This window comes from Acromyrmex echinatior, chromosome 7, assembly GCF_024713525.1.
Source record: "Acromyrmex echinatior isolate Ae372 chromosome 7, ASM2471352v2, whole genome shotgun sequence".
NCBI classification, from domain to species: domain Eukaryota; kingdom Metazoa; phylum Arthropoda; class Insecta; order Hymenoptera; family Formicidae; genus Acromyrmex; species Acromyrmex echinatior.
Genome location: NC_141858.1, coordinates 10,023,862 through 10,051,847, shown reverse-complemented (window position 1 = coordinate 10,051,847; position 27,986 = coordinate 10,023,862). Strand labels below are relative to the sequence as shown.

At 30.7% G+C, this 27,986-nt stretch overlaps 4 protein-coding genes across 9 annotated transcripts in view; 3 read left to right on the top strand and 1 right to left on the bottom strand.

The window, feature by feature from the left end:
• The first annotated feature begins 133 nt into the window (after positions 1-133).
• LOC105154479 (uncharacterized) lies at positions 134-3,531 on the top strand. The gene is made up of 3 exons (XM_011070037.2): positions 134-496; positions 2,513-2,801; positions 2,896-3,531. Exons 1-3 carry the CDS (start codon positions 492-494, stop codon positions 3,385-3,387), a joined length of 786 nt encoding a protein of 261 aa, XP_011068339.1. The 5' UTR covers positions 134-491; the 3' UTR covers positions 3,388-3,531.
• Positions 2,670-12,020, top strand: LOC105154480 (arylalkylamine N-acetyltransferase 1). Of its 3 annotated transcripts, none has more exons than XM_087407717.1 (4): positions 2,670-2,801; positions 8,679-8,966; positions 9,350-9,445; positions 11,192-12,020. In XM_087407717.1, exons 2-4 carry the CDS (start codon positions 8,706-8,708, stop codon positions 11,570-11,572), a joined length of 738 nt encoding a protein of 245 aa, XP_087263843.1. In that variant the 5' UTR covers positions 2,670-2,801; positions 8,679-8,705; the 3' UTR covers positions 11,573-12,020. The 3 variants fall into 3 exon arrangements, with proteins under 3 accessions (XP_087263843.1, XP_011068340.1, XP_087263842.1); XM_011070038.2 differs by lacking the exon at positions 2,670-2,801 and adding an exon at positions 5,295-7,347; XM_087407716.1 differs by lacking the exon at positions 2,670-2,801 and adding an exon at positions 7,499-7,983 and having other exon boundaries at positions 8,459-8,966.
• Positions 12,021-12,447: 427 nt separating this feature from the next.
• The window catches only part of LOC105154478 (hypothetical protein), a 211,892-nt gene continuing 196,353 nt past the window's right edge, over positions 12,448-27,986 (bottom strand). For 3 of the 4 annotated variants that reach the window (XM_087407713.1, XM_087407711.1, XM_087407712.1), the window contains exons 6-11: positions 23,888-24,197; positions 22,893-23,168; positions 21,593-21,825; positions 20,736-21,002; positions 19,781-20,036; positions 12,448-18,828 (exon numbers count right to left, since the gene is read on the bottom strand). In XM_087407713.1, the coding sequence (XP_087263839.1) occupies positions 18,653-18,828; positions 19,781-20,036; positions 20,736-21,002; positions 21,593-21,825; positions 22,893-23,168; positions 23,888-24,146 (1,467 nt within the window). In that variant the 5' untranslated portion in view covers positions 24,147-24,197 and the 3' untranslated portion in view covers positions 12,448-18,652. Of the gene's footprint in view, positions 18,829-19,780; positions 20,037-20,735; positions 21,003-21,592; positions 21,826-22,892; positions 23,169-23,887; positions 24,198-26,587; positions 26,732-27,986 lie in introns of those variants that run through there. The other variant, XM_011070036.2, reaches the window with a different exon arrangement.
• Positions 27,676-27,986, top strand: part of LOC105154476 (adenylate cyclase type 5) — a 141,196-nt gene continuing 140,885 nt past the window's right edge. Inside the window, exon 1 of the mRNA XM_087407702.1 lies at positions 27,676-27,875. The gene's annotated coding sequence lies outside the window, so the exon portion shown is untranslated. The remainder of the gene's footprint in view (positions 27,876-27,986) is intronic.

The window sequence follows — 27,986 nt, the reverse complement described above, 5'->3', positions numbered from 1 at the left end:
CATTTCCTTATTGTAAATAAATATTTATTAAACATATATTATTTAATTTAATATTACTTTCTTTTTTTGAATAAATATGTATTTATTTACAATAAAAAAAAAAACGTTTATATTTGGTATCATTTATGAAAATATTATTTAAATTTAGGAATTTTTTTTCAGTGCATGTGCCAGACACTAATAATCGAAGAAATAAATTAGTTATTCTGCAGTGCATTACATTTCTTGCTGTTTATTATAATGTTTGTTGTTATCCAAGGATAAATATCTCCAATAAATATTTTCTTATGCATTTGTTAAATATTCCAATTTGTTTCGTATCATATTTACACTCCAAGTGTCACACTTGAAACTAAGTGCAGCTCTGAAGCCGAGTCATTTGTCATTATCTATCATTAAGTATGCTTCATGCGTGCGAGAACGTTTGTACGTAATACTTCAGTTCATCACAAACAGAGAAGAAGGCATTGTGTTAAGATCTCCTTGTCAAAATGAGGTAACGTTTCTTTACGATTTAGTCACGTTGACGATTAGTGTGCTAAAAAATCAAAATTTACTTCAATTTAAATAAATTTAATAATTAGTTTAAGAGCACCGATAAGAATATATACTTATAATTTTCCAATTACAATCGTCGTGCAGTAAATACGAACTAACAGTAACATAACATCAATGTTATAATTTTATATTAAACAATGTTACGTGCAATACATATTAAGTCCGCTATGATTGTTGGTCGTCGATTTTAAAAAAATAACGGAAAGTAACGAAAAGTTACTTTCTCAAGTAAAAGTAACTGTAACGAGTTACTTTTAAAAATCGGTAACTAGCAATGGTAATTTGTTACTTTTTTTACTTGATAACAAATAATTGTAGTTTGTTATTTTTAAAAACTTTCCATTCCCTGAGTATAAGATAAATTATCATTGTATCTATTCAGGAACTATTTAACTTTTTCTGATAAATATACGATATTGCTCACGTCATAATAGAATCGTATTTTTCGAGAATAAAGATAGTACTCCTGAGAGAAGTTACGATACTTTTCATTATATATACTGTTTTCAAAATATAATAATAAATATAATATAAAATATATATTTATTTATATAAACAGTTTAGAATATATATCCCGAAATCCAAATATCATAGCAAGAAAGTTTTTGAAAAATTAAGTAAAGAAGTTATATATATATTTTTACTTCAAACAATAGTTTTTGATATAAGAGATATAAGAGTTATTAACATAAGAGATATAAGAGTTTAAATATAGCCAATTACAGATTATATTTAGACAGTCATATGTAATGCGTAGTTTAGTGCACACTTCAGCGGATAAATGTGTGTCTAAATATAATCTGTAATTGACCACGTTTGAACTCTTATATCTCGAAAACTATTGTTTCAAATAAAAACAAATAATTTTATTTTACTTTATTTTATGTATATACACGTTATCGAGATTTTTTTTACTCAACAATAAATGATGCGTGAAATAAACAGTTTGTTGAATGAATGGTGGCATTTCATAATAGAAAAACTTAATTTTTCCAAAAAAGTGTGATTAACTCTCCGTTTGTAATGTTGGGGTTCAAAGGCACAATCAATTTTTTGACTGTAAATTCTGATCAATAATTGATAAATAAATTAAAAAGTAAGATACAATTCAACTTTTATGGCTCGGAGAAAGTAATTGTTCTACTATTATATTTCTACCTATTATTATGTCTGTTATTATAAATATCTTTAATAAATATCTCTTCATGTACTTATTAAATATCCATACTCGTTCCTCCGTATTAAGAAATAAGAAATTTTCTTACTTTTCTATTTTATTTGGCTTTATTAAAATATTTCTTCTGATTGTTTTTTAATAGATTGACTAGCTTTTTTTACAATATCTTATTACACGAGTTGTACAAGTATATTATTTCCTTTGGATTTAACAGGATTCTCGCCTCGAAAATTCTCGATTCTCACCGATGAATTTGTTAGCTTCGTTTTAACTATTGACGTACTATTATTTAACTTATTTATATTTTTATAATTAGCATGACATAGTCTTTTATTACACTTTTGTTCCGTTGCATTAATTTATTAGAATATTAAGTGCAATCTTTATAATAGAATATATATTTTGATCTTTTTTTATCTTTTAGATGTCTTTTACCTTTTTTAATGTCTAATTCGAAGTATAAGTTAAGTTATGATAGCGTGATTGTACATTACTTCGCGAGATCATAAATGTACTTGATAGTTTATAAGTTTTAAATTTTTTTTCGTTTAAAACAGATTAAAACAAAGAGAGGTTGTAAAATTTTAAATAATTGATTTAATGATTATGAATAAATGTGACTTATTAAAACTTTATAATCTGATGCACACTTTTTATACTGCGCCAACTTCCATAGCTCTCCTTGTTTAAAGTAATTGAAGTTCTTCTTGTTCGTATTATTTCATTTTGGACTTAGTTCTTCGAAATAATCGTAACAAAATCATGCTCGTTTTCCAGCAACACGTGCAAAAATATATCCTATTATCGACCTTGGGGTTCGATGGAGAACGGTCAGATAGAATTCGAGTCCTTGTCGGACGATACCTTGGAGGGTGCTCTCAATGTGATAAGAAAGAGCTTCTTCCTCTACGAGAAAATATGCATAGCTGTGGAACTGAATTCCGAACCGGGAGCATCCAAGGAACTCGAGGAGCTCTGTTTGTACGCGGCTAAGGACGGCGTGAGTGTGGTGGCTGTCGACGTCACCACTAGCGAAGTTGTTGGAGTCGCGTTCAATAAAATCCAAGTGAGTGAACAATTTTCCAGTACAACACCTTGTATTGATCTCTAATAAGTTGTCAAATTTTAAATTTTTTCACGGATTACTTTCAATTTATCAGATGCCCTCCAATAGTTCAGAGAAAAGTTTCTTCGAATGCTTCAGTGAAAATTGCCGATACAAATCATCAAAGGCTTTAGTGGACTTCATGATAGACGTGGATTCGCGAACAAATCTTTTCAAGCACTATTATGTCAATTGTATTCTCGAGATCATGTTTCTGGCAACTCTGCCCAATTACGGGAAACGACGAATAGGTGAAATGCTGGTCGCTTCTTCGTTGGAACTCGGTAAAGAACTGAGAAGTAGCAAAAACGTGAGGATACCTATCACGATACATGGCAGCAACAAAGTAACGAATGCCAACGCAGTGCCGACCTTGGTCTCTGCTATCATGACGTCCAATTATTCCTATCTAATTGCAATGAAATTGCACTTTGATCAGCTTTTGAAAGTTTCGTATGATGAGTATGAGTACAACGGAAAGAAATATAGCGAAAGAATAAATAGCCAGGAACATCGACAGTGTGTCTTGGTAGCTAAGAGGCTCTGAGAGAGGCCCGATGTAGACAATAATCGCGAAAGTAGTTTAGGAAATCCACTCACATTACAAAGTTTAATTAGATTTAGAAGTAATGTATAAACAATAAATGACTCTCAATAAATAAATTAAATTTTGTCCCAAAAATCAAGATAAGCATATCAAGATGCATATTAAGATTATTTATTGATTCATCCAAATTAGAAATAATAATAAATATTATAATGTAATAGACAAATTTATATGAATAGCAATTCAATTTTACTCGATAGCATTACTATAACGTGCGAGAAACAGCCTGCTGATCGAACGGCATTTTATAACTAAGAAATTTAATTTTTCAAGAAAAGTGATTAATAATCGCAATTTTTAAAGAAATAGTCCGACAAGTTTTAATAGGAAAAGATATTACAAAAGTTTTCTAAAAGTATTTTTCTTTTGAAACGAATTACAGATAAGAACTTACTGAAGAAGAAAAATAGATGATATATAGTTGGAGTTAAAGATATCAATCGTAGTTGTACGAAATTGCTTATCAATTCGCGAGATTAATTTATTTGATGGTTTGTATAATAATCTTAAAAAATTCTGTTTTGAGCTTCGCTTTATTTTTCAATATAATTACGACAGAATTATTCAAAGTTTGTAAGATCTGAATTTTATTTCTGAACGTATTTTTAATTTTTTTTCTTATTTTCACGATAATATCTTTTTAAAGTAAAAATTTTAAGATAAAAAAATATGAGTACTATGTGAATTGAAGTGAACGAAAGATTTGAAGGTTTTTATAGGAAGTTTTCAAGAGAAAAGTAATTTTGTCTGATAATTGATTTAATAATATTATATTATGTTCTAAAAAGAGAAGTTACAAAAAATGAAATTTTACACACACACATATATATATATATATATATATATATATATTAGGTGTTGGAATTAATTCGTAGCGTTTTACAAGTGATGGGAAGTACTTTCATTAATGTATTTTTTAATGCTCATGTGAAATAAATAACATTCTTTCATTAAAAACGCTACGAATTAATTCCAACACCTAATATATATATATATATACAGGGTGTTCAAAAAGTCCCGGACCGGGTGAATAACTTGAAAAAAAAAAATTTTTTGAAAAAATGCCGAAACACGTGAAACGATTTTTCAAAAAACTTATCTTTTGAGATGGGTTGCGACCCCCCGCCCCCAATGGGGCACGTGGGGTACGAGGGGAGTCGAAAATCTTAAATAGCAACATAGGTCAAGTAGGGGCTCATTTTAAAGGTTTTTTCGAGACGAATCCAAAACACTACGCAGGACTTTTTGCACATGAAACACACCGTATTTGTTGTTACACATGTACATCAATGGTCGTGTTTTTGAATGCCGATAAAGACACTTGAAGTCAAAAGTTCAAATCATAGAGTCATTATTATTTTACACTTTATGTAACTTTCTTCCCTGATAAAGCTGTTTTGTCATAGTTCATCTCTGTAATTTTGAAATCAAGCGTCTTTATCGCTGTTTTTGTGGTTATTTTCTTTTTCCTTCAACGTCGTGGATTTTTCCTACATTTAAGATAACATGGCTCCTCAGAGAACACGCACATCTTAAAAATCAAATAATTCCGCCGAAAATGATCGCAGCGCTCTATGCGCAGTTTTGGATTCGTCTCGAAAAGACGGTTAAAATGAGCCCCCACTTGACCTATGTTGCTATTTAAGATTTTCGACCCCCCTCGTACCCCACATGCCCCATTGGGGGCGGGGGGTCGTAACCCCTCTCAAAAGATAAGTTTTTTGAAAAATCGTTTCACGTGTTTCGGCGTTTTTTCAAAAAACATTTTTTTTTCAAGTTATTCACCCGATCCGGGACTTTTTGAACACCCTGTATATATATATATATATATATATATATATATGTAAAATTTCATTTTTATTTATGTAATCAAAGATCTGACTCAAATATTTGAATATAAATATAAATAAATTAATACTTCGAATTTGCATATAAATGTTAAAATAATTTTCCCAATAATTCTATAGTAGTACTTCTGTTTTCTCCCTTTCTCTAATCAAATAGCAATTAAACCAGGATTGGCAAATAACGCGTTATTTATACTGTTATGAGTTACTTTCTGGTAACGCTTGAATAACGATGTTACATTTTCTTCTGAATAACGTTCATAGTAATGCAATACCATTTTTGGGATAATGGTAACGATTTTATTATCGTTATTTTATGTAATTTTATGTATGTCTTTTTAGGTAAAAGTTTTAATTGTAATTAGAGCGTATATATAATACATATATGTATACATATATATGTATATACATATTTATTAGTTTTTGAGTTTTATTTCTCTACTAAAAAACAAAATTTTAACATCTTTTTTGTAGTTACTACAAGAATCTGTATATAATAGCGTTTTTTATTCGCACTTTAAAGCTGCTGTACAATCGACATAAAGATGTATGGTTAATAAAAAATATAGAAACGAAAATTAAACCGCGAGATTCTCAATACATTTTATTATGCTATTTAATAAAATGTATTTTAGACATTATATTATCTCAGATATCTTATTTTTACATTTAGATTAGAATAGGGTACAACGGCTTTAATATGTATTAACAATAAAAAAAGTTTTGCCAATGAAAAATGCTATTATATGCATAAAATATCCTATTAATGTCAAGAAAAAAGTACTCGTTACATTTTAAGTGACGGTAACAGTAACAAGTTACTTTTGTAAATCAATAACGAATAACGATAACAAGTTATTATAATTTTATTAGATAATTCATGTAAAATTGTAATTTTGATCTGAGAATCCAATAACTCTTATGTAATATTATAATTTTTTGAATGCGTCTTAACATTGAGAATAACCCAATTGGCATCGAAATGTTTGCTATTGTATTTCTTTATATTTATTTCGTAAACAATTAAAGTTATTAAACTAACCAGTTAATTGTATTTAATAAATTAATGTTATGATATATTTATAAATTATCACATAATTGTGTCATAATTGTATCATCGAAACTTCCATTTAAAGTTCCACTTAGATAATTTATGTTACTTCAAGACAGAAATCTGTATCCTATTTTATGTGATAGAAAAAAAATTAGAAGAGTCAGAATGTAACTATATAAGATGTATATTAATACTAAGAATTGATGTTACTCACTAAAAGAATCATGCAAATAAATTACTATAATATAAAAATAAAAGAGATAAAAAATTAAATATTTTATCAATATAAATGACATAATCATTAATAAGTCAACAAATTTTAGATTTTTATCCTTTATGTAAAAAAATATATGTAATATTAATCTAAAAAAGTAGATACGATCAATAATAAATGCTCGGTACTTTTACTTTCTTGTTAAAATCGTATGTAGATAAAAATGCATAGCATATAAAATTATAGATAAAATTACAGATAAAATTTTATCCCGATATTTATATTATAGATCTAAAGCAAGCTTCAAGCACTCACGAAAATAAATTGCGCAAATATTGCAAAATTGTCACAGCCATTTATGCACAGCTAGACACACACAATTAGACATCACAGCTAGATAGTATATTGTAAGCAGTTATTAAGAGACTAAAAATCAAATCTATTTCACAGAAGTTTAATAAATTAAATCTCGTATAATCAGAACCTCATATCTCACCTTCGCAGAAAGAGACCTATCGACAAGACGCGAAATTTTCCTATGTATCCACTGTAATAAAATGATAATAAGTAAGATAATGATAATAAGGAAGCGCTTTCCAGCGGCTTAGATAGATAGTCCGGCTTACGTGAGATTGTTGATTATTAATCGTGTTGCGTGGGTACGAGTATAGTGTCTGTAATTAAACGGGATGTATACAATTAGGCTATTCGCGATATAATTTTTATCTCCTGGTGATATCTCAGCGTCCCGTCAACAGCAGACACCGTTCGTGAATTTCGACTCGGTAAGATCGCTTTCGTTGTGCTTCAAAGTGAAGTTTTTTCCTATTTGCCGTTTCTTCTTGTTTCAGCCTTCGATGACATTTTTCTCCGTAGCTCCAGAATTAATATAAAAAAATTTGTATCAGATACAAAGAACGCGAGTGTTTGTATCATCTATCGTGAAATAGTTGAAATCGAAAATGTGAATAGAACAGTGAAATACTGAATTCGCAGATATTTTTCTATAATTTTTTCGAATATTATTCTTGTAACTTCTAATTTGGGTTGCTTGTAATTAGTATTTAAAATATTTTGGATATAAGACTTCGTTCTATTCAAGTTTTTGCAATAATTTATACTTCGAGTCTCGCTTGATAAAATATTTAAGATTTAAGAATTCGCCTCTTTCTTAATCATGATTACAGTAGCCACAAGTCGATCGCAAGTTTGTTGCGACAGCTAATATAAAGCATTAATTTTAAAATTTATACTTTACATTACTAACGTATGAATTGGAACAAAAGTTCAAAGCTACAAATTTCAAAATTTAAGCAGCGATAACTTCATTAAAATTGAACAAAATTAAAATTTAAAAAAACGGTTTTAAAGCTTAAAATCTACTTTCGAAAGGTTACTAGGCCATTTGAGTTTTTGATAATGTGAGTTTGATCATTTTTACACAAAGAAAAAAATGAACTGAAAAACGAGAAATTTTCATCTCACTTTATGGACCTGTCTCGTGCCCAAAAAAACTCAAAAAAAAAAAAGAATATATTTAGACTCTCAAGATTTAAAAGTGTAAATGTTTAAAAATATTGGATTAATACGGAGTTACTCTCATTTGCCTGATATTTTTAAACATTTACTTTTAAACTTGCACAAATTTTCAATTTTTTAACGTAAAACTTAAACCGAAAGTTTTCCCTATAAAATCGTTTGTTAAAAATATGTATATTCCTTTTAAGATTTTTTGTTACTATATTATATCGCGGATTAAATAAAAGGAGCATTTTGATTTTGATTGCTTATAACTTTGTTAAAAATTATCGTATCGCAATTTAAAAAATACATTCTTAAAGCTAAAACTTTGCTCTATCAAATAATATATTTATCAATATTTTTAAAAACATGTAGATATGACACAAATAAACACGAATAGGACTACGAACTTTCGTTCCGATTCAATCAGAATCAGGATAAAAAACACCAGGAAACAATAAGGATCTCCCTCTCTTGCTTTCTTGAATTGGATACGGCGCTTAATTAAAAAAAATAGAACGGGATGCGCAAGACAAGTGTGATAAACTTGCGCGTGTATCGATTAGTTATAGTGAAGCCGTAGTGTTTCTTCTAGGCGAATCTCTGCAACGTGTAACGTATCATGCCGGTCTGCCTCGGTACTGATCGCTCAGGCGCTATCGAATTCAGGATGCTCAGTAAGGACAGAATCGAGGATGCTCTGATCGTACAGCAGCATTCCATGCGACAGGAGTGCATCGCGATCGGCACGGGTATGTACGAGGATCCCGGAGCTGCCGAAGAGATGCAGTTGGTCTTCAGGGAGGTCATTAAAGACGGATGCACGGTGATTGCTGTCGACCAATCGGATCGCGTTGTCGCCGTGGCATTCAACAAGTTACATGCAAGTATAAAATGCGCGGTTTTAAATATTGGCATATATAATTGACTCGATAAATATGATTTTATTTCTGGCACATTGTAGATTTTATCGTCGACCGCTGTCTGATAAACAGTTAATTCGTCGCGACTCGTACGACTTTAGCGATTTAGCCATCTGCGCTGGATTGATTTGACAATAAATTGACACTTTTTTCAGTATCACGATCGCAATATTGGCAGAGAAAAGCGATTTTAAAAATAATTTATAGATAAAGAAGATATTTTTCCATCATGTTTGTGTACGACGCGTATTGAAATAAAGATAATTTGACAAAATGAAGAAAAATTAATTTTGTTATTTTTTGTAGTTATTTATGTTAATTTTTATTTCGCCAATTTTTTCAGATGTCTCTCCAGCAAGAAGAGGATTCCTTTGCATTTTTTGTAGAAAATAACATCAAGCATCGCTCGTGTCGGGATTTGATTGAGTTCATCGACGGCGTAAGTCTATGATTTATATCATATTTTACACACGCTGCAATCAACAATGTCAATACAAGTGTTCCAGTTACCTCTTGTAATTTTTTGATAAATAATGATAAGCTTCGTAGATCATATCTGTGCATATTATTAATTAATCTTCAGAAGCCTATCTATATATATATATACATAATATACTGTCTAGCTTTAAAAAATGTTATTTGCGCATATAATTTCCAATGTTTAGTTAATTTCTTATCTTCATCAATTAAATTTAGCATTATCAGCAAGATCTATTTCTAGTCAAAATAGTTTTCTAATCAAAATATATCCTTACAATTTTATATTATAAAAAAAATAATGAAGACGATTTCGTCCAAAAGATATTGAAAAAGGAGCCAATTTCTGTTAAAAAGGGCAATTTTTATAAAAAAAAAGAGAAACAAAAAAAAAGTTTTTTTGTAAATTTTAACTTTCTGAATTCGATAAAGTTATTAAAAAAGTGTGAGATATTCGAAGAATACCTTGAATATTAAACAAGAATATTGAAATTTGAATAAATAATCATGTTTGTGCTCAATTTCGATGTGTTTTTCAAATGCTACGAACCTTTTAATAATTTTATCATATCCAAGAAGTCAAAATGTAAAAAATAAATCTATTTCTTTTATTTATATAATACTTTTTTGGGCAAAAATCTGCTCTTTTTAACATCTTCCTTTCGCGAAAAATTACATAATATATAAAGCATGTTAAAAGAGATTGAATTGACCTTTTTTTAAACTCAAATTTTCACACAGAAAAATATCATTATTGTATTGTTAAGGAACGTGATTACTTGGTTTACTTTTTCGTTTAAGTAACGTTATCTTTAACAAAGAATATTTTCTTGATATAGTTTTAAAATGTAATTGTTATAAATTTTAGAGAAAATTCATTATCACGTACTTGAAACAATAACTTTTTTTTTTGGAGAATATTATAAAATTTTCAAATCAAATCAAAAAAGCAACTTAATATAATAAGCAAATTGAATTTGTTTTAATTTAGTAATCTTGATTTAATATTCTCGAAATATTGAACACATTAGGATTTAGAATATATTTTAAATAAATTTTTGATGTAATGAATTTATATTATAATAGATTTGCGCAGGGAATGGAAAATTACTTTTCAAAAATAATAAGTTACAGTTGCTCGTAATCAAGTATAGAAAAAGTAACAAGTTATCATTATACTAAATATCAATTTTTAAAAGTAACTCGTTACAGTTACCGTTATTTGAAAAAAAGTTACAGTTGCCGTTACTTTTCATTACTTTTCTATTACATTTTTTAAATAGACGACCACTAATCACAGAACGAGTATCTATAGGGGTTGACTTTCTAGTCTCAAGCCCTATGAGTGGCTTATGTTCAATCGTATGCAAAGCAACGATAAAAGTAACTAAAAGTAAATAAAGATAACTGTAAAATTCGTTACCAAAAAAATGTAACTACGTTGCTATTACAGTTATCAAAACAGTAACTTGTAACTGTAACTTCGTTACAGGTAACGAGTTACTTCCATTCCCTGGATTTGCGGATATATGAACTTTCGAAATACTTAGGAACAAAAGTAATTAATAATTGAACACAGTATATGTATATATTTTCTATATGTAATCACCTAATTTAAGAAACACACATGCAGCAGATTCCATTAAGCTTATCTCTCTACTAAGAGTGCTGAATCAGTTATTTACGTTATTTACGTTATCGATTATAGATAGAATCGCAAGTAGACGTTTTCGAGAAGTACAATGCGCGGGGTGTCATGGAAATCTTCTACATAGGCACGGATTCAAAATGTCAAGAGCGCGGTATCGGCTGGCAGATCACAGAGAAAAGTCTCGAGGTCGCGCGGGGTTTGCGCACCAGAAAACTGAAGCAGATCTGTATAGCCGACAAAATCGTTAACGAGCACGTACGACCGGAAGTGGCTTTTGCCGTCGCCGCCTCAACGTTCAGTCAACGAATCATGGAGAAGTTGAACTTTGAGACACTTGCCGAAGTACGATACGAAGATTACGTACGCGGTGGCAAAAAGATGTCCGATAGGATAGGCAACGTGCACAAAACAGCCAGATTAACCGCCCGCAAGCTCTGACGACGTCGGCTTTAATCCTGGATTTGCATAAATATTTTATGCAAAGTCATTTATTTTTATATCAAATTAAAAGCATTAGTAATCTAAAATTTATTCAAAAGAGCGAGAAAAATTGTATTTTAAATATTAGATTACATGTTGCGGAAGAATAATTCGCAGCATGCTCTAATATCGTTCATATATTATATTAATGTTATGTAAAATAATATAAATAGTAAAGTTAGTTACACGAGATGTGATAATCAAATTATTATTGTGAAAGTTAAGTTTGTGTAGTTATTAAATTAATTAAAAAGATGTAGTTGTTAATAAATTAATATTGTAGATTATAAAATATTTATACATACAAAGAAACTGGTGAAAATGAATATTGTAGATTATAAAACATGTATATACACAAAGAAATCGGTGAAAATAAAACTAATTGGGGTTACATGTTCACTACTAAGGGGTGCGTTCGTAATGCTTATATCATTTCTAGCCTTGTCGTCACCAAATGTTAAACAAAGATAAAATGATGCATGCGAAAATGAGCAATAAAGGCATTAAGTGAAACGCATCCCAAGATATCTTCGTAAATTGTTAAAAGCTGTTAAAAATTATCTTTACTAGTTCCAAACAATATTTTTAAGAACAACTCTTTGCTCATTTTATCTATACGATGAAAAATTTGTAAAATTGCACGTGCAAAAACAATTATTGTATACATTTCATTGTAAATTACTATATAATTTTCACACTTAGAAATTTTACAGTGCGCTAATTATAAAGCCGACAGGAAAAGATTTGAAGGTAATAAATTTATTGTTAGCTGACGTTGACAAAATTAATCGTAACTAATGTATTTTTCGGATAGGAGAAAGATATAACATGACTTTTTATATAAGTATATATATGTATATTAGCACACATTTAATATGTCATATCCACGGCCGGAAATGCTTACAATGGCGATACCGCGGAGACAGCATCACAATTTTGAGCGAAGCTTCTCATTTATATTATATATATTATATATATTATATCTTTCACAAAATTATGCGACTTGACGCCTCATGCGTCAAGTCATTAACAAATCCCAAGCAAAATATCGGACGACTAGGATATTATCCATAATTCACAATGGCACGATTGAATTATCGCAATTACAACGATTACGTCTAGGGGGATTACGATTACGTCTTCGACAAAGCCATAGAAGACGATAACAGTCATATATGAATAACGCAATGTTAGCTTTCCGTGTTTTCCGCGGATATTAAAGTGTTCACAATAGCTAACGACGGAATCATTGTGTAGAAATGATTATCTATTGCTTACAATATTCGTTTCCGTGTTTAAGAAATTATTAATTTAATTAATATTAATGGCCACATTTTCTTTTCTAAAACTGACACATGTGTCTTTTCCCTGAAGGCTTTATGATCAAAACTTTACGCGATGTTATCAGGAAAACACCGACAGTGTATGTAAGATTATCAATAAAATCGCATTAAAGCGTTGAGATCTGAAGAGAATGCAGTACAAGACACAGTCGTCTATTATCTACTATTCTGACATCGTCGAAAAACTTGCTATTCCATTTCTTACTTTTTATTTAGTAACGCTTTGTGTAACATTTTATATTATTGATCATGAAAATCTTTGTATTATCTATAAGTCATAAAAAGTATCGCTAATAATTATAATTTAATAAAATGTCATAATAATAATAAAAATAATACATAATCACTGTTATAAAAATGTTATAAAAATTATAATTATATATCAATGTTATAAAAATTAATAAACATTTCATCAAAGGTTATTTCATATAACAAATATTCGAACTCTTTGCCTTTATAAGAAAAAAGTTTCTTTCTCGTATAAAAAAATTGAAGATATTGAAGATAAGACACAAGAATTTATGTAGCACATAGAAATTCGCAAGAAATATTAATCAAAAGTGTTACGATTTACGTACAAAATAAACAAGTACGCGTTATCAAAGAGATTAACAACTTGCGAAATAATTCACAATTGTTTAAAATTGTTTACATCTAGGCGATTTTACTTAACACGACATACATCGAAAGACGGAGGCGAAACTGACGCGAAATATTGCATCACAATGGAATACATCAAAATAGAAAGTAATATTTATCGCAAAACCGACTAAGTGCGCGGAGTCTTGACAAGAGGAAGTTAATATGACTTAATTATTGCATTTCTATGTTTAATTATATAATTAAAATAGCGCAATGCAAATTTTGCACCTTCGTTTCAGTCTCGTACCGGAATCGAATAGGGACGAACGGGGGAAATATTGAGTCAAGCAATTTTTAAAATTGCACTTCAATTCCTTCATCTGAACTCTTGTACGTATACAGAGTAATTGTGCGACGTATATATATATATATATATATTTATATATATATTGGCATCTATAAATAAATTGTATCTCTATATGCTACACGCCATATTCGTTCAGGAATTAACAAATATATGTGTATATATGTGTATATATGTGTGTATAAAGTACAGAAATTGTTCTTGTACATGTTTAAAATTGAGGACTTTGGCGCAGTAAGGAATTGTTTGAAATTTCGTGAAAAATAACTGAATCTGGGAGAATAGAAAATTAATTAGGAATGAAGCAAAAACTTTGTTGGAAATTAAATGATGTAACTAGCAGGCCTTTGATATACAATAAAAAGAGATGCTACAGTTTTTTTTCTGTTAAAGAAAAAGTTCATAAATCGGTCTTTTTTTCCTACACCAAAGCCTCTGATTAATTATATTTATGTTAGACACAGCACAAGAGAGTATATTCAACTTCATTACGAAGGCTACTACTATGACATTTAGTCGATTTATCGACGAAGCTACTGATTGCAACAAGGAGAGTGGCGTACTAACTTTATTATCGTTGCACTCAGTCAGCGCCGTTAGTTAGTTATTTACTTTCCCTTAAAACGCCATTACTGCTACTGTAAAAAATGTGGACGTATAGCTGCTTTCATTTCCATAGAATACGATACTTCGACACACTTCCAACAAAGTTAATATCTTCCTCTCTCTGACTTACTATCTTACTATTTAATTTACAGCCTGAATTCAATAATCGCTGTCAACGAGCTACGCCGCGTGTCGCGATCCGACACCTGACATAAATAACGACACTTACAAATTATTATTACTATTGTTATTATCTCATTATCGTTATTATTATATCGAAATATTGTAATAATGCAACCACTATGCAAACGCGCGATAATACTTACAATTAGCTTAAGTCGAGTCACACGAGACTCGAATGAGTTTTTGGCACGAATATTCTTTTTCTTTTCATTCTGTAAGATCGCTCTGAGCCGCTTTTGAACTTTTGATTTTCCTTTTTGTTCTTTCAGAGAAGTTTGATTATTTAGTAATTTCACTCGGAGGAGAAGGAGTTACGAAGACAGGGAGTAGAGAGAACTTTTCATAAAAGTTTGGAATGACCGACAGATGTTTCGTGGTTATAAGGAATAAAAATAAATAAAAGAGGGAAAAAGTAAAGTAAAAAATTATAAAAATAATTTTTTACAAAATCTAATAACTTTCATTTTTCATTTAATTTTAATTTTTTATAAACTTTAAAAATTATTAGAATAATTTTTTAATAAAAAGAAACACTTAATACACTAATTAATAAAGTGGAAATTATCTGATAGCCAAAAAGATACAAATATAAAACGTTTATATTTATATCGTGAATGTATTTCAAGAAAAATGTCATATAAAATATATTATTTGTTGCTGTAAAAACAATTTTGTAAAAGATAATATACATAAAGAAAACTTGAAATATTGAAAGAGAATGAAATTTAAAACAAAAGTCAACATTGATATTTATTGCAATCTAATAGAGAAATAAGAACGTAACAAATTTATAAATATTAAGGAGATAGTTATGTGTAATTGGCACTCTCTTCAGTGAAGAGGAAGATACATAGAAGAAATTTTTGCTAACAGCGCATAAACGGGTAGTTAACGTTATTTGGAAACTTCCATGGATGCGTGACGAGTTTTACAAGTTGACAGCAGGGAAAACGCAAGTTAAACGTGCACGATCAGGACCCAACTAGTTCGTAACAGTTTGTGCGCTCAAGTTATTGATACAGTAACTGTCTAATGTTAGTGGAAACATAGTAGAGAGAAAATACACACTCATACACACACGTGCGAACGTATTTCAGTCGCTCGCTTCTTTATTTTATAATTTTATTCCCAATGTAAAAGTTGAAAACTGCGACTTTAGCCGTAAGTGAACCGTTCTTTCGCAAGTTTTTCTACCTTTGGCGAGATGCAGTGTCGTCTACATCCGTATACAGAGTTACAAATGTTGCTTAATGTGTGAATTGAAGCTAAGCTTCTCGCACAGCACGCTTTATTCGAAAGATAAGATATAATAAAGATATCCAGGAGACATCCTTATAAGATGTCTTCTGGATATCTTTAAAACGTCTCTTGGAGATTTGGGTTCCAACATAACTCGGTTTCCCAAGATTCAACTCGTCGAGAGAATGTCTGTATCTATTTCCCTATTTGATGATATCTCCGTAATATCATTTAGCCGATATCCATAGGACATTTAACAGAGTTTAACTATCTGATTGGCACTAATTGGACTGCAGTAATATCATTAATTAAGTGAAATTAAATTAACGTCTGATTTAGGCAAATGTCATTAATTAAATGAAATTAAGTTAAGGTTTCTAATTTAGACCCATTTCTATCAATGCAGTTTAATTTTGATCTCGATTCAACTAACTCATCTTTTTTTAGTTATAAGAATCAGAGAAAAATGAAGAGTAAGTTGAACCCAGACTAAAATTAATCTACATGATAGAAACAAGCATTAGACAAATATTTACGGTATGTAGATTCATTGTTATAACAAGATCATTGAAAAATGATTGTTATTTGAAAATGGTCCATTTCCAGAGAAACATATACGTATATTTTGGCATCTAAGAAAGAATGCTCCCAAATATTTTAAGAATTGAGTGATTATTAAAATTAATCAATATTATCTCGAAATTGGTCGTCGTATATTTCATTTTCTGATTTCAAAAACACTCGAGTTCGAGAGTGACGACATTGAAGTTCGGAAGTCAAGTAAGATTGGAAGACTCTTAACTCTTGTGCATGCAAGTTTGTAGTTAGAAACATACTTTCTTTGGCCTTTTGCCTCGTCCACTCACTACTCCGGTAATTCATGTTCTCAACATGTGTAATTTTAACTTCTTCCAAAATATATAAAACATCTCGTTATCAAAATAAAATATAAATTGGCTATAACGTTGTCGCGCTCGCATGATAGCGCGAACGTTCGCGTTTGGCAAATATGTAGGAAACGATCGCTTTCTTTCTCCTTTCTTCCCTGCGCAACTACCATATCCTTCTTTTTTTTTTGCATAGGGATAATTACCAATATAATTAGAGTTTTTTCTTATCACAAATGCTCGCGCGCTATTCCTCCGCGTTCGGAGAAATGAATTTTGCGAGAGCACGCACGTAAAGTGCATATTTAAAACACTAAATACCGTCCAGAAAATCTTCGGCTGACTTTTTGTTAACAATGTCAACTAATTCTGGCACTAGTTTAATTTTCACGATAAGAATTTTAGTCTCAACTAAATTATATTGACATTAAATTTATATCTACAATAAATATTATTTAATAAAATAAAATAATTTAATAAAATAAAAATATTATTTAATAAAATAAAAAAGCGGTAAATAGATCGTTTTACAATAAATTAAGGTAACCGGATCCAATATGGGGCGTGTATTCAAAACGCCCTATTCACTATAAATATACAATTATACAATTATACAATTAATTCAACAGATAGCAGTAGTAGTTTGTCTCTCTGACTTGATTACATCAGTTTATTGTTCAATTTATTCATTTAATTATCAGTAAAGAAAATCCAGAATATCAGTCGTGATGTAATATTTCGCAAGAAAGTAATTGCTTCCCATAATTACAAAAAAATGATTATTCATTTCAGTAGGTCATGTTGTAACTCTGTATTCATACTTTACAACATCAGATAATTAATTTATTATTTTTATCACAAGCTTTCATTATAATCAAAGAGAAAAACTTCTTTGTAAGGTAGAATATGACCAATTATAGACAACTGAGTGTACATATATCGATTGTGTAACTTTTTTTTTATATTTTTATTATTTCAGATCATGAATTCTAATTTATTCATTAAACATCGTGGAAATAAATAAATAAGTAGATAAGTCCAATTTGGAAACGTTTTTTGTGTATTTTTATATATTAATAAACATGTCGATAATAACTTACAGTCTTATAAAAAACATTTATCACTTTATTTTTCATTTTTCTTATTTTTTTTTTTACGAAAAAGAGGGAAATATATTTAGGTCATATTGGATGTCACGTGTACTCAGTATGCGCAGAATGATACTTTTTTACTGCACCAAAGTATATAAATGTTTCAAAATGTCTCATAATTTTTATTAACATTCAGAAATGTTTCCTCTTTTAAACGTGATCATTAATTTTTAAATTTTGGAGTCAGCAATAAATGAAAAAAAATTGTAAAGCCTAATAGGGACATACAGAATATTATAGAGTCCGGTTACCTTATTCTCTTTAATAGAATTAAATTAATTCTTTTCTAATCCTTTATTTCTAAAGAGAAAACATTATAGCCAGAATTAACTGACGCCGAATCAGCCGTCTGTCGATATATTTTTGCATGTAAATCGACATAATGATATACAATCGAATCGCAGATCATTTTATGATTCATTTTACCTTGATGACCTCGTGGTCGAAGGGAGAGCATCAATGCATCTGGGAACAGTTGACAAAATATATCTGTCAAGTGTACAACAATAACATTATTCCGGCTCGGTGAAATTTGTCTTGTTAATATCGTTTGTTCCGATCAATTCGACGTGAGAGCAATGGTTTATCATTGTACCCGTCGAATCGATCAGAATTCATTTTCGTGGATCACCGCACGTGATGTCGACCTCGTCGCGAGGCCAGGCTAGGTGCTACAGAGAAATTCATCTGTGACAGGCCTCGTGCGGCTGGATGTCAGGCGGCTGAATAGTTTGGTAAGGAAGCTGTGTATCTCTGAAGTGCGATCTGACCAGCAGGCCCAGACCGAGCAGCACGACAGGAAGACCGAGCAAGGCGCAGATCAGCTCGCCCGTTACTCCCGGTGACCAGGAGATGAAACCTGTTCAATTTGTTCATTTAGTTATCAGGAGATAAATCTTTTAAAGCCTCAGTACTTCGGTTTTTGTGCAATTACGTGATCAAATGCCTAGGTAAAATACAGAGTCCTAATTAAGTTAATGATATGATGTAGGACGTCACTATTTGATATTTAAAAATAAACTTATAAGTGACAAATAAATAATGATGATGTTCTTATGATATTATTATTAGATACAATTAAAAAAGTAAGACAACCTTAAATAGTAATTTAAAATTGTACGTACTTACGAAATTGTCAAAAAATTGAAAGTAAAGCGGGCTAATGAGAGTGAAGCTATGTAAACATTGCACAAATTTATATGTGTAAATCTTCAATTTATTTAATTTGGACGTTTCGACTGACGTTCGAGTCACCTTTAGCAATAATCACACAATAAAAATGAGTTGAATCTTTAGCGAGAGAACTCTACTCTCATTAGCCCATTCTTTACCTTCAATTTTTGATATTATTATGATTTCTATGTTCTACTTAGGCAATTTACGGAAAGCAGGTCTGAGAAAATGACACGTGATTATAAGGAATTCATAAACGAATTCGTGATAATGTAACTGTAAGAGGGAATATGTTAATTCTTAATTGAAATTGAGAATTCGTAATCCGGATATCTAATCTATAAATAGAACGTCTAATATGTAATTGTTTGTATTTTTATAAAAAGGAATAAGTTAAAATAAATTGTGAAAGAAATTTATCTCAACTCAATTAAGAGAGAGTATCCTGCTTTAGAAGATTATATTCGTAAGTCCAGGAAGTAAATTTTTACGAACCATACTTGATTCACGTATCTCTCTACGGGATTAGCTTTTGCTTTAATATCTGTTATCCGTTTTAATATTTAACACAAGGCAAATCGTTGCAAAATTCAAGCTAAAGCTACAACATTTCATGCACCATGCATTTAGATATTTACCCCCGTGTAAACCAACGTCCATCCTGTAAATGCTCCACCAGATACCAGATAGCGGAAGCGAAACGGTAGCGGTGGCCACGCTGAACACTGAGCTTTCGCATAACGACAGGAAGTTGAGACTCGAGATCGCGAAGATAACATACGCGAATAGGAAAGTCCACCCGTGACTGGAAACGTTCGCGCATAGATTGTCGCCTTTAAAGTGACATATTAGTCCACGTTCAACAGTACGATAGAGTTCAACGGGCGATAGACCCTGAAACGCCATTTAAAAAATTATTTTTTAAATAAAGCATGTTTAATTAATATTCTCTCATAAAGCCGCCAACTCATTTTATGTATATTATCAAAATCATAACATTATGCGTAATAGTTTCATTTGAAATACATTTCTAAAAATCTTGAAGAATTTATATTTGAAAATGTAATTTATATTTCACAAATAAATGATATGTTTTTAAAGTATTTAACTTTCGTAAGTTATCGTAATTTTTTATTTTCATGATTGATGAAATAAAGTTAATTATTCTAGTTATTTTTACACAGTCGTGTAAAAATGTCATAAAAATCCAAATTAAAAATAAAACGAAAACACATTATATCAATTTTGAAACCTGTGCGCCAGAATACTCATGGTGTGCGTCCTACTCTCCAAAATATATGCGGACATCAATTACAACATTTTTCGAGCTAATTATGAGCTGCAAACACTACAAATCCCAAAAAATTAACTAAAATGGTTTAAAGTTCTTCTTTCTTTAAAGGGCCTTCGGTCCTCCAAAGGTTAAAAGCTTTCTCCCCTGATATAGGTTTTTATTGATTAAATTTAAGATAAGTTGTGATGTAAAAAATTGAAAATTTTTATTGTTAAAGATTTGGCCTAAGAAAAATCTCCTGAAAACTGTCGTTGTTGATAATGATAGATAAATGATGCGTTTCTTTTTATGCCACTCACCCTGCCAACACCGGGCAAAGTATCGAGCCAGCAGAACGTCAGGATGGCGAAGAAAGTAATGACGTGTATGTAAAAAAGGGTTTGCATCACCGGTGGCTTGGGGTAGCTTTTTGGCTTTATCGTGGGATCCGGATCGGTCACGTGCAACAATCGACCACCCTCCTCCTCGGAGCCACGACGACGAATATCGCGCGAAGACACTAGACGGGATACCGTGTATAGGAAAGAATTGTGCTGCGTTGTCATCATCTGGCACACGTTCTGTTGCTAGAAACGTAAGATCAAGAATGTCACGTCATTGAAATCAGTTGTTCGGAAGATGTAAATGAAAATCCGACGACCAAAAACCTAATCCGTCAAATAAGAAACCGGCTTATCCACAAATATCCAAGAAAAAAAAAGACGTACGTATAAAAATGTTCTGCGATAAATATGGCGCTCCTTTTAATAAATTACATAATTAACGAATAAAAGAAAAATCTCAAAACATTTTTCTTATTCTTTTTACCCAAGACACACAAAAAATCAAAGATGACTTTATTTTGGTTCTTAATATCGAAAAACAGTTAAATTTTGTACCTATATATAATTATTAATATATATAATTTTGTACTATAAAAAAAATCACTTTGACTTTCATAACATTATAATATCATTTAGACTTTCTCCTGATTTGATGTGTTCCTTAGGTACTTAATAAAAATCCAATTTCTTCAATCTTTTCTGATAAGGGTTAAAATTAGAAGTTCTTTCGAAACTGAGTTTAATAAAAATCGTGCCGATATATCATCGAAGATCCCACGGGTGTTGTGAGAGAATAAACTACGATTTGCGCAAAAATGTCGATGATAAATTACCCCGGTAGTGTAATGGCGTTCAAGCATAGTGAAGAACATGGCGAAGGCGGCGAGAGAGCCCACGTAAACGAACGTCCAAACCGCCCGGGCACCCCAGGATCCTCTCATGGCGGCTGTGTGCGAAGAAACTTCTCTTCCTCGACAACGAAACTCGTCGCAGAGACCGTAATCGACGCTTATAAACAAACCCACTATTATAGTTGTGCTCGAGAATATTCGCTGCAGACTCATCACTGAAAACATTCGAGGGGGATGAAATTTAAATTTGCATCCAATTAGAAAAAAATTATATTTCGAGAAATAACAAGAATTATTATTTCAAAAAAATATCTTCGAAGTTTGATACAACTAACTCTAAAATGTTAATTCTATTGAGTTTTAGTATTGCTATTGATACGTGTATAGATAATTTTACATACAAGAAAATAGGTCACTTTAATTAACTTCCGGAGCTTGATACAATTAACTCTAGAATGCTATCACTATTGAATAATACAGTATTGTTATCGATACATAAATGTTACGTACAAAAAAATAGATCACCTTTAATTAATGTAATTTAAGTTTTTTATATAGTTCATGCTTTTAATAACAAAATATAAAACGTAGAGTTTTATAAACATAAATAACTTCATCATTAACTTAAAAGAAAAAAAAGAACAAACACTGTCAGAAATCTTGAAATGATATGGAATATAATTCAATCGTATATTTTTTCATAACACAGTATATAATAATAAAATAACACAAAATTGCTTAAATATTGAAACCACGCTCTCTGTCATAATCCTTCTCTACTAATCATCAAGGAGTCTAAATTGATATATAACGGACAGAATTTTTAAAAGTTTGTTTCCAATTATCTTAATATGACAAATGGGATTTCCTAATGATTATTGAAGGCATAGCTGTATTCATTAGTATTCAATAACCTCGTTTCATTTGTACGTAAAATTTATCATTGTAGGATTAAAAAAATTAATTTCAAAAATAGTTTCTCATTATTTCTAAAGCTGTACTGCAGAGAATTATTCTCAATAAATTCTTCATTTTTTTGAATTAATACTTTTTAAATATTTAAATATAAAACAATAATACGTACCATAAATATACTAAGTCTAAAATTTTACATCCATTTAATACACGCTTCGCCGAAAAAACATTTTAGCTTATCATAATAAACAAAATAATTTGGCATTTGTGTAACGCAATTACATGAATGGTAAATTATTTTGCTTATTATGATAAAACGTTGATAAAATAACAATACCAACATGACATGCAATTCTAAAGCACTCACTTTTTTGACAAAAAAAGAAGTAATAGACGAGAGAGAAGACGAGGGTAATGCCCTTTATCGGATCTTGTAAGTGGCACAACACCCTATTCCGATCGAGAGACAGAGTGATTAGGATTCCTGAGAGGGCGTACAGAGTGCTTATTTTGATCAGGCCGCAGCGGGGGATCTTAATCCGCATGCTGTTCGGTATTAACGGCGGTGGTGGTGACACTCTGTCCACGGCGAAGTACACCACCCCCAAAATAAAGGCGGAGCACAGGGCAGTGAAAAGGAGTCCTGCAAGAGAGTCATAAAGACCGATTTGGAAACATATTAAATTGCCGCGAATAAAGCGAAAGAGTCAAAATGACAGCGGCATGAAATTAATTAAAGCGTCAATATTAATGAATTTACCGTATAATTGAAGTGGCATCCAATTTTAGCTCTGCTCTAATCGAATAAATATTTCTACTCGGTATTAATCAATAATGTTTTTTAATCAGTAACGTTAAAAAATAAACGATTAATAAAACCATAAGTAGAGAACTATCCAAAATGAAAAAGTCTAATTGAAGTCTAATTTAAATTTCGTTTTTTTTTTGTAACTTTTAGCAAATATATATATATCGTGAATATTTTTTAAAGATTAGATACTATCAGTAACATATTTTACGTGATTCGGTTGCTTTTCTTGTGTTATTATATCAGCCAGAGCGAGCTATAATTTTGGAAATGACGAGAATCCGAGAGATATGCGCGTACATCTCGCAGCACATGGTGAACGTTCGCGGATATAAATAAATTGTTTGCAGTAATTGCAATCCCGAGAAATTGATCCCCGAGATATTTAACTCCGAAATCCCGAAATTGCGAGATCCATCGGTCGAGCTTGGCCACTCAATTTGGCGTTACACATTAATTTAGACATCATGTGTACCTCCGTATATTGGTGCAATCCGTAAAGATGTGTGAGTGTGTATGTGTGCATAAATAGGTGTACGTATGTCTCTGTCTACCTGTGTAAGCGCTGGAGACAGCGGCGACGCTCTCGAGATAAAGCGGATAGCTGATAACGAGAACGGTAACTGATATTGCAACCGACACGAGAGTGGCTAGGAAACGGAGCTTCTGCCAATTTTCGCGATCGGTATCGAACAGCTTATCGCCACCCGCTTGATAAGGGACATATGGCGACTCCTCGGTGTCGGTGTATTCCTCGATCTCGACGTCGCTGCCAGTGCAACGAAGCTCTTCCTGTTCCTCGTCATCCATCATCGTCGACACACAGCTCGTTAGACTCGCCAGCTTGGCGGCTTTCTCGTTACTCTATCGAAACAAGAATTCTTTGGCTTCTAGTACATTCCGTTTCAAGATGACGAATTAGCAATATAGTTAAATTTAATATCAAAATGTACTTTCATACACACTGAAAGCCATCTCGTTAATTTTACGTATTTTTAATAATCTCTATATTTTCTGTTTGTAATTGCATATTTATGTCATGTAAATTATGCGAGCTAAAAAACATTTGTTTTGATTTAAAGCGCTACATTTAGTAATAAAAAAAATAATAATAAGATAATTCTTGTACGTATTTTTATTTTAAGATCTGCTTTAATAAATTGAATTGAATTTTAATTTGTATATTGAGTTATATATAAATAAATATTGAATGTAGAAAGCGATTAATTATTTTTCCCTTAATTCAGAATGAGTTTAATAATTTTTCTTATTATGTGAATATTTGATATTTATAATTGTCATATATCTAAATCATAAACGGAGAATTAGACGGTTATATTTAAATCTAGCTGCATTCATGGCATTTGAATGCAAAACCCTGCCTTACTAGTTTGAAATATATGATCAGAAACCATTGAAAATGAATATATGATATATGTGGGTACTGAAAGGATTAATTTCTGCGATTCTATGGCTTTAAATGTGCTTGATATAAAGCGTAAGAATAATATAAATTTTTAAATTTAAAAATACCTAATAAATACTTATTTATAATGGTGTATATTTGTTATTTTCAAATGGAACAATATTTGTTCAAAAGGACGATTATTATAGACATCGTCCTTATTATTATTATTTTATAAAATAATGCTCCAATTATTTTATTAAATTATTCTTCAAATAATTCATATCAGATTTCAAAATAGGATTTCGATTATAATATCATATGTTGTGTATTTCGATATATGTGTGTAATTTAATATTTTTATATGAATATATTTCTAATTCTTTAAATTTTGGTACATAAAATTATAAATAAAATTCTATCGTAAATTTTGAATACATGAAAAGCAGATCATCTAAAGTGAACTCAAAGTGAAACTTTCATGCGTTGGAATTAATTTCAAGCTACGGTTCTGAAACGTATCACGAACCTCGCCCTTTTCACAGGTACAAAGCGGTCCAGATGCATGCGAGAATAGAACGAGCAAAATTGCGGATTAGATTGCGTGTCGCTTGCTATCGTGCGTAACCAAACCGTGCGAGGCTTAGAAACGAGAGAATAAAAAATTCCTTTTAATTTATTTAAAATTATATATTTTAAACGCATCATGTTTCCAATATAACAGAAAGCATTTAAGTAAAAAATGTATTTTATAAAAAAAACATTTACTTTAATTATTTAATTTGCTGTGGATTTATCAAAATTTTGAAACTGAATTTATGGAATTACGGAATTGTTGAAAATTTAAATAATTATTATATTCGTTCTTAAGTCTATTTTATATTCATCTCAGAATTCAAGAGTAAATTCTATTTATAACTTTATGCGCCCTTTTAATATATAAGGAAAAAATATTAAAATATCAGGAGTACAGACACGCAGAGATATAAAACACATCACGAAAGATATAACATATAAAGCTATGAATAGAATTCTATTATATCTCGAATTCCAAGCAAATTATAGATTGTTTAAAATGGACTTAATAAACTACTAAAATATTAAAACATCTTATTTTAATAGAAATAGTAGAAGGTTTAAAAGTAGCAAAGTAGTAAAGACGTAATATATAGAATTATTAGTAAGCATAAAAGTTATTATTAGACATAAAATCCTGCGCAACGATCGAAGATAATATTTAACATTTAACATAATTTTATCTGCTTTACATTAATCACTAATTATTTATTAAAATAAACGATTAGTATTAATCTGTTCGACATTATTTAAATTATATAATGCAAACGTGAAATATTAATTAATTGTAGCTGTATAGTGTAATCTTTTTTAGAAATATACTATAATATTAACTATGTCGATAAACGAGTAGTAAATGTCACTTTATTATCAGATAACGTGAAAAGCAAATAAATTCAATCTTATATACGATTATCTAATTTTATCTTATTAACTTAAAAACAACTAATAAAAAAATTTAGGATTTTTTCTGACAACTAGAAAATTCAAATTTTTTACAAAAAGAAAGATAAAGATGCAAAAAGTAAGACAAAGCGCAGACTGCTCCGGGAAAAGCATAACGTAAACAAAGCAATGCTTGTTATCGGAAAAGACGCAGAATCGTTCTATTAGCGTCACTCATTGTTGATCAGACTTGGATAGCCATAATTGTTTGTATAATGTCTCTAATTTCTAAATTATACAGCGAGAATTGGCAAATCAATTAAACAAAGAGACGCAAACTAATTATATATGGAAATCGGCATTAATGCTCTGAAATTGTCAGACTCACCCTTGGACGGGAACCTAACCTGACACCGCCCACCCTCGAGAAAAGGTCTGATACCCCGGGTATCCCCTGTGAACCGTCGTGTCGCTGACGCTAGACGAGTTCACGATGCGGTCGACGGTGACGACGATAGACAGCGACGGCGGCGATGACGATGACGTGCAGCGCGCTTTAATCGCGAGTGCTGCGTCGCGCGATAAGCTAAGCGAAACAGCAAAACCGCGACTTCAGCCCATCGTGGATGACGACGAGAGGTGCCTCTTTGTGTCGCGGCTTCCGCCACCAACCTACCTCGTCAGGACCGTACCCGGCGACTCGATAAGCGAAGTCGAAGCCCATCCACGTGCGGATTCCGTATAACGATATCGATTGCAGAATGGAAATAAGTGATATCCTGCTCAGTATTAGTAAAAATCATGTTTTAAACATGTTTTAAACATGTTTTAAATTGTTTAAAATATATTTAATTGATGATTTTTACATGTGATAAAACATGTTTTTTTATATAATACTATTTAAAACATGTATGAATTAAAAAATGTATATAAAATATATTTTCTTTTAAAAAAAATATTATCTTTGTCAACTATGATCCTGCTGGATTCTACTATGTACTTAGGATAAATTTTTCACAATAGTTTACTGCATTTGTTTCTATATTATACATGCGTTATATATAATTAAATTTTGAATAATAAAATTAAAATTGTTTAAGTATCAATTTCTCTGATAAATTTAATTATCAAAATAGGCATGAATATAATATGCAAAAGTTTAAATCTTGAATTCTCTCTCATTAAATGATCGCAAAAAATTTACTCTAAATAGTCTAAATATATGAAGTTCAGGAAAATTTTCGTTTTATCATGCACGTTTCTATACAGAATTATGTAACATGAGAAATTAATACATTCGAAGAAATTTACCTAAATTTTTTTGAAATATCTGTGATGTCATTTATTTCAGAAAATAAATTTATGAGACAACCAGATTTTTTCCTAGATGATAAAGAATATGAGAAAAATATCCGAGAATGAGACAATTTCGAAACGATGGTACTTTTCGCGATGTATACGGTCTTGATTTGGCGCATGAGCGCAAGATATGCGCGATGCAAGTCACGCTTTATGCGCGTTCTCGGGAATTAATTCCAAAAATTCTGAGTTATACGCCGCGGAATATTGAGAGTAACGCGGACTGTCAGGAATAGAGTACGTTACATCATTTCCCTAATCAGATCCTAATGGATGTCTCGTGCGCAGGCATTAATCATTATTATCCACGAAACAAGGTACAGTATCAGTAACAGAAAATTGAGATCTGCAATAAGTAAGACTATAGTTACTTTACTAATCTTAATTATGATAGAGAAGTTTTTAAGAATTCAGAGCTATTTTACGTA

Coding starts and splice junctions, on each gene's coding strand:
- LOC105154479 (XM_011070037.2), top strand. Junction 2,802..2,895: donor TCGCGTTCAATAAAATCCAA/GTGAGTGAACAA, acceptor TCAATTTATCAG/ATGCCCTCCAATAGTTCAGA.
- LOC105154480 (XM_087407717.1), top strand. CDS start 8,706: ATGCCGGTCTGCCTCGGTACTGATCGCTCAGGCGCTATCGAATTCAGG. Junction 8,967..9,349: donor TGGCATTCAACAAGTTACAT/GCAAGTATAAAA, acceptor CAATTTTTTCAG/ATGTCTCTCCAGCAAGAAGA. Junction 9,446..11,191: donor TGATTGAGTTCATCGACGGC/GTAAGTCTATGA, acceptor TATCGATTATAG/ATAGAATCGCAAGTAGACGT.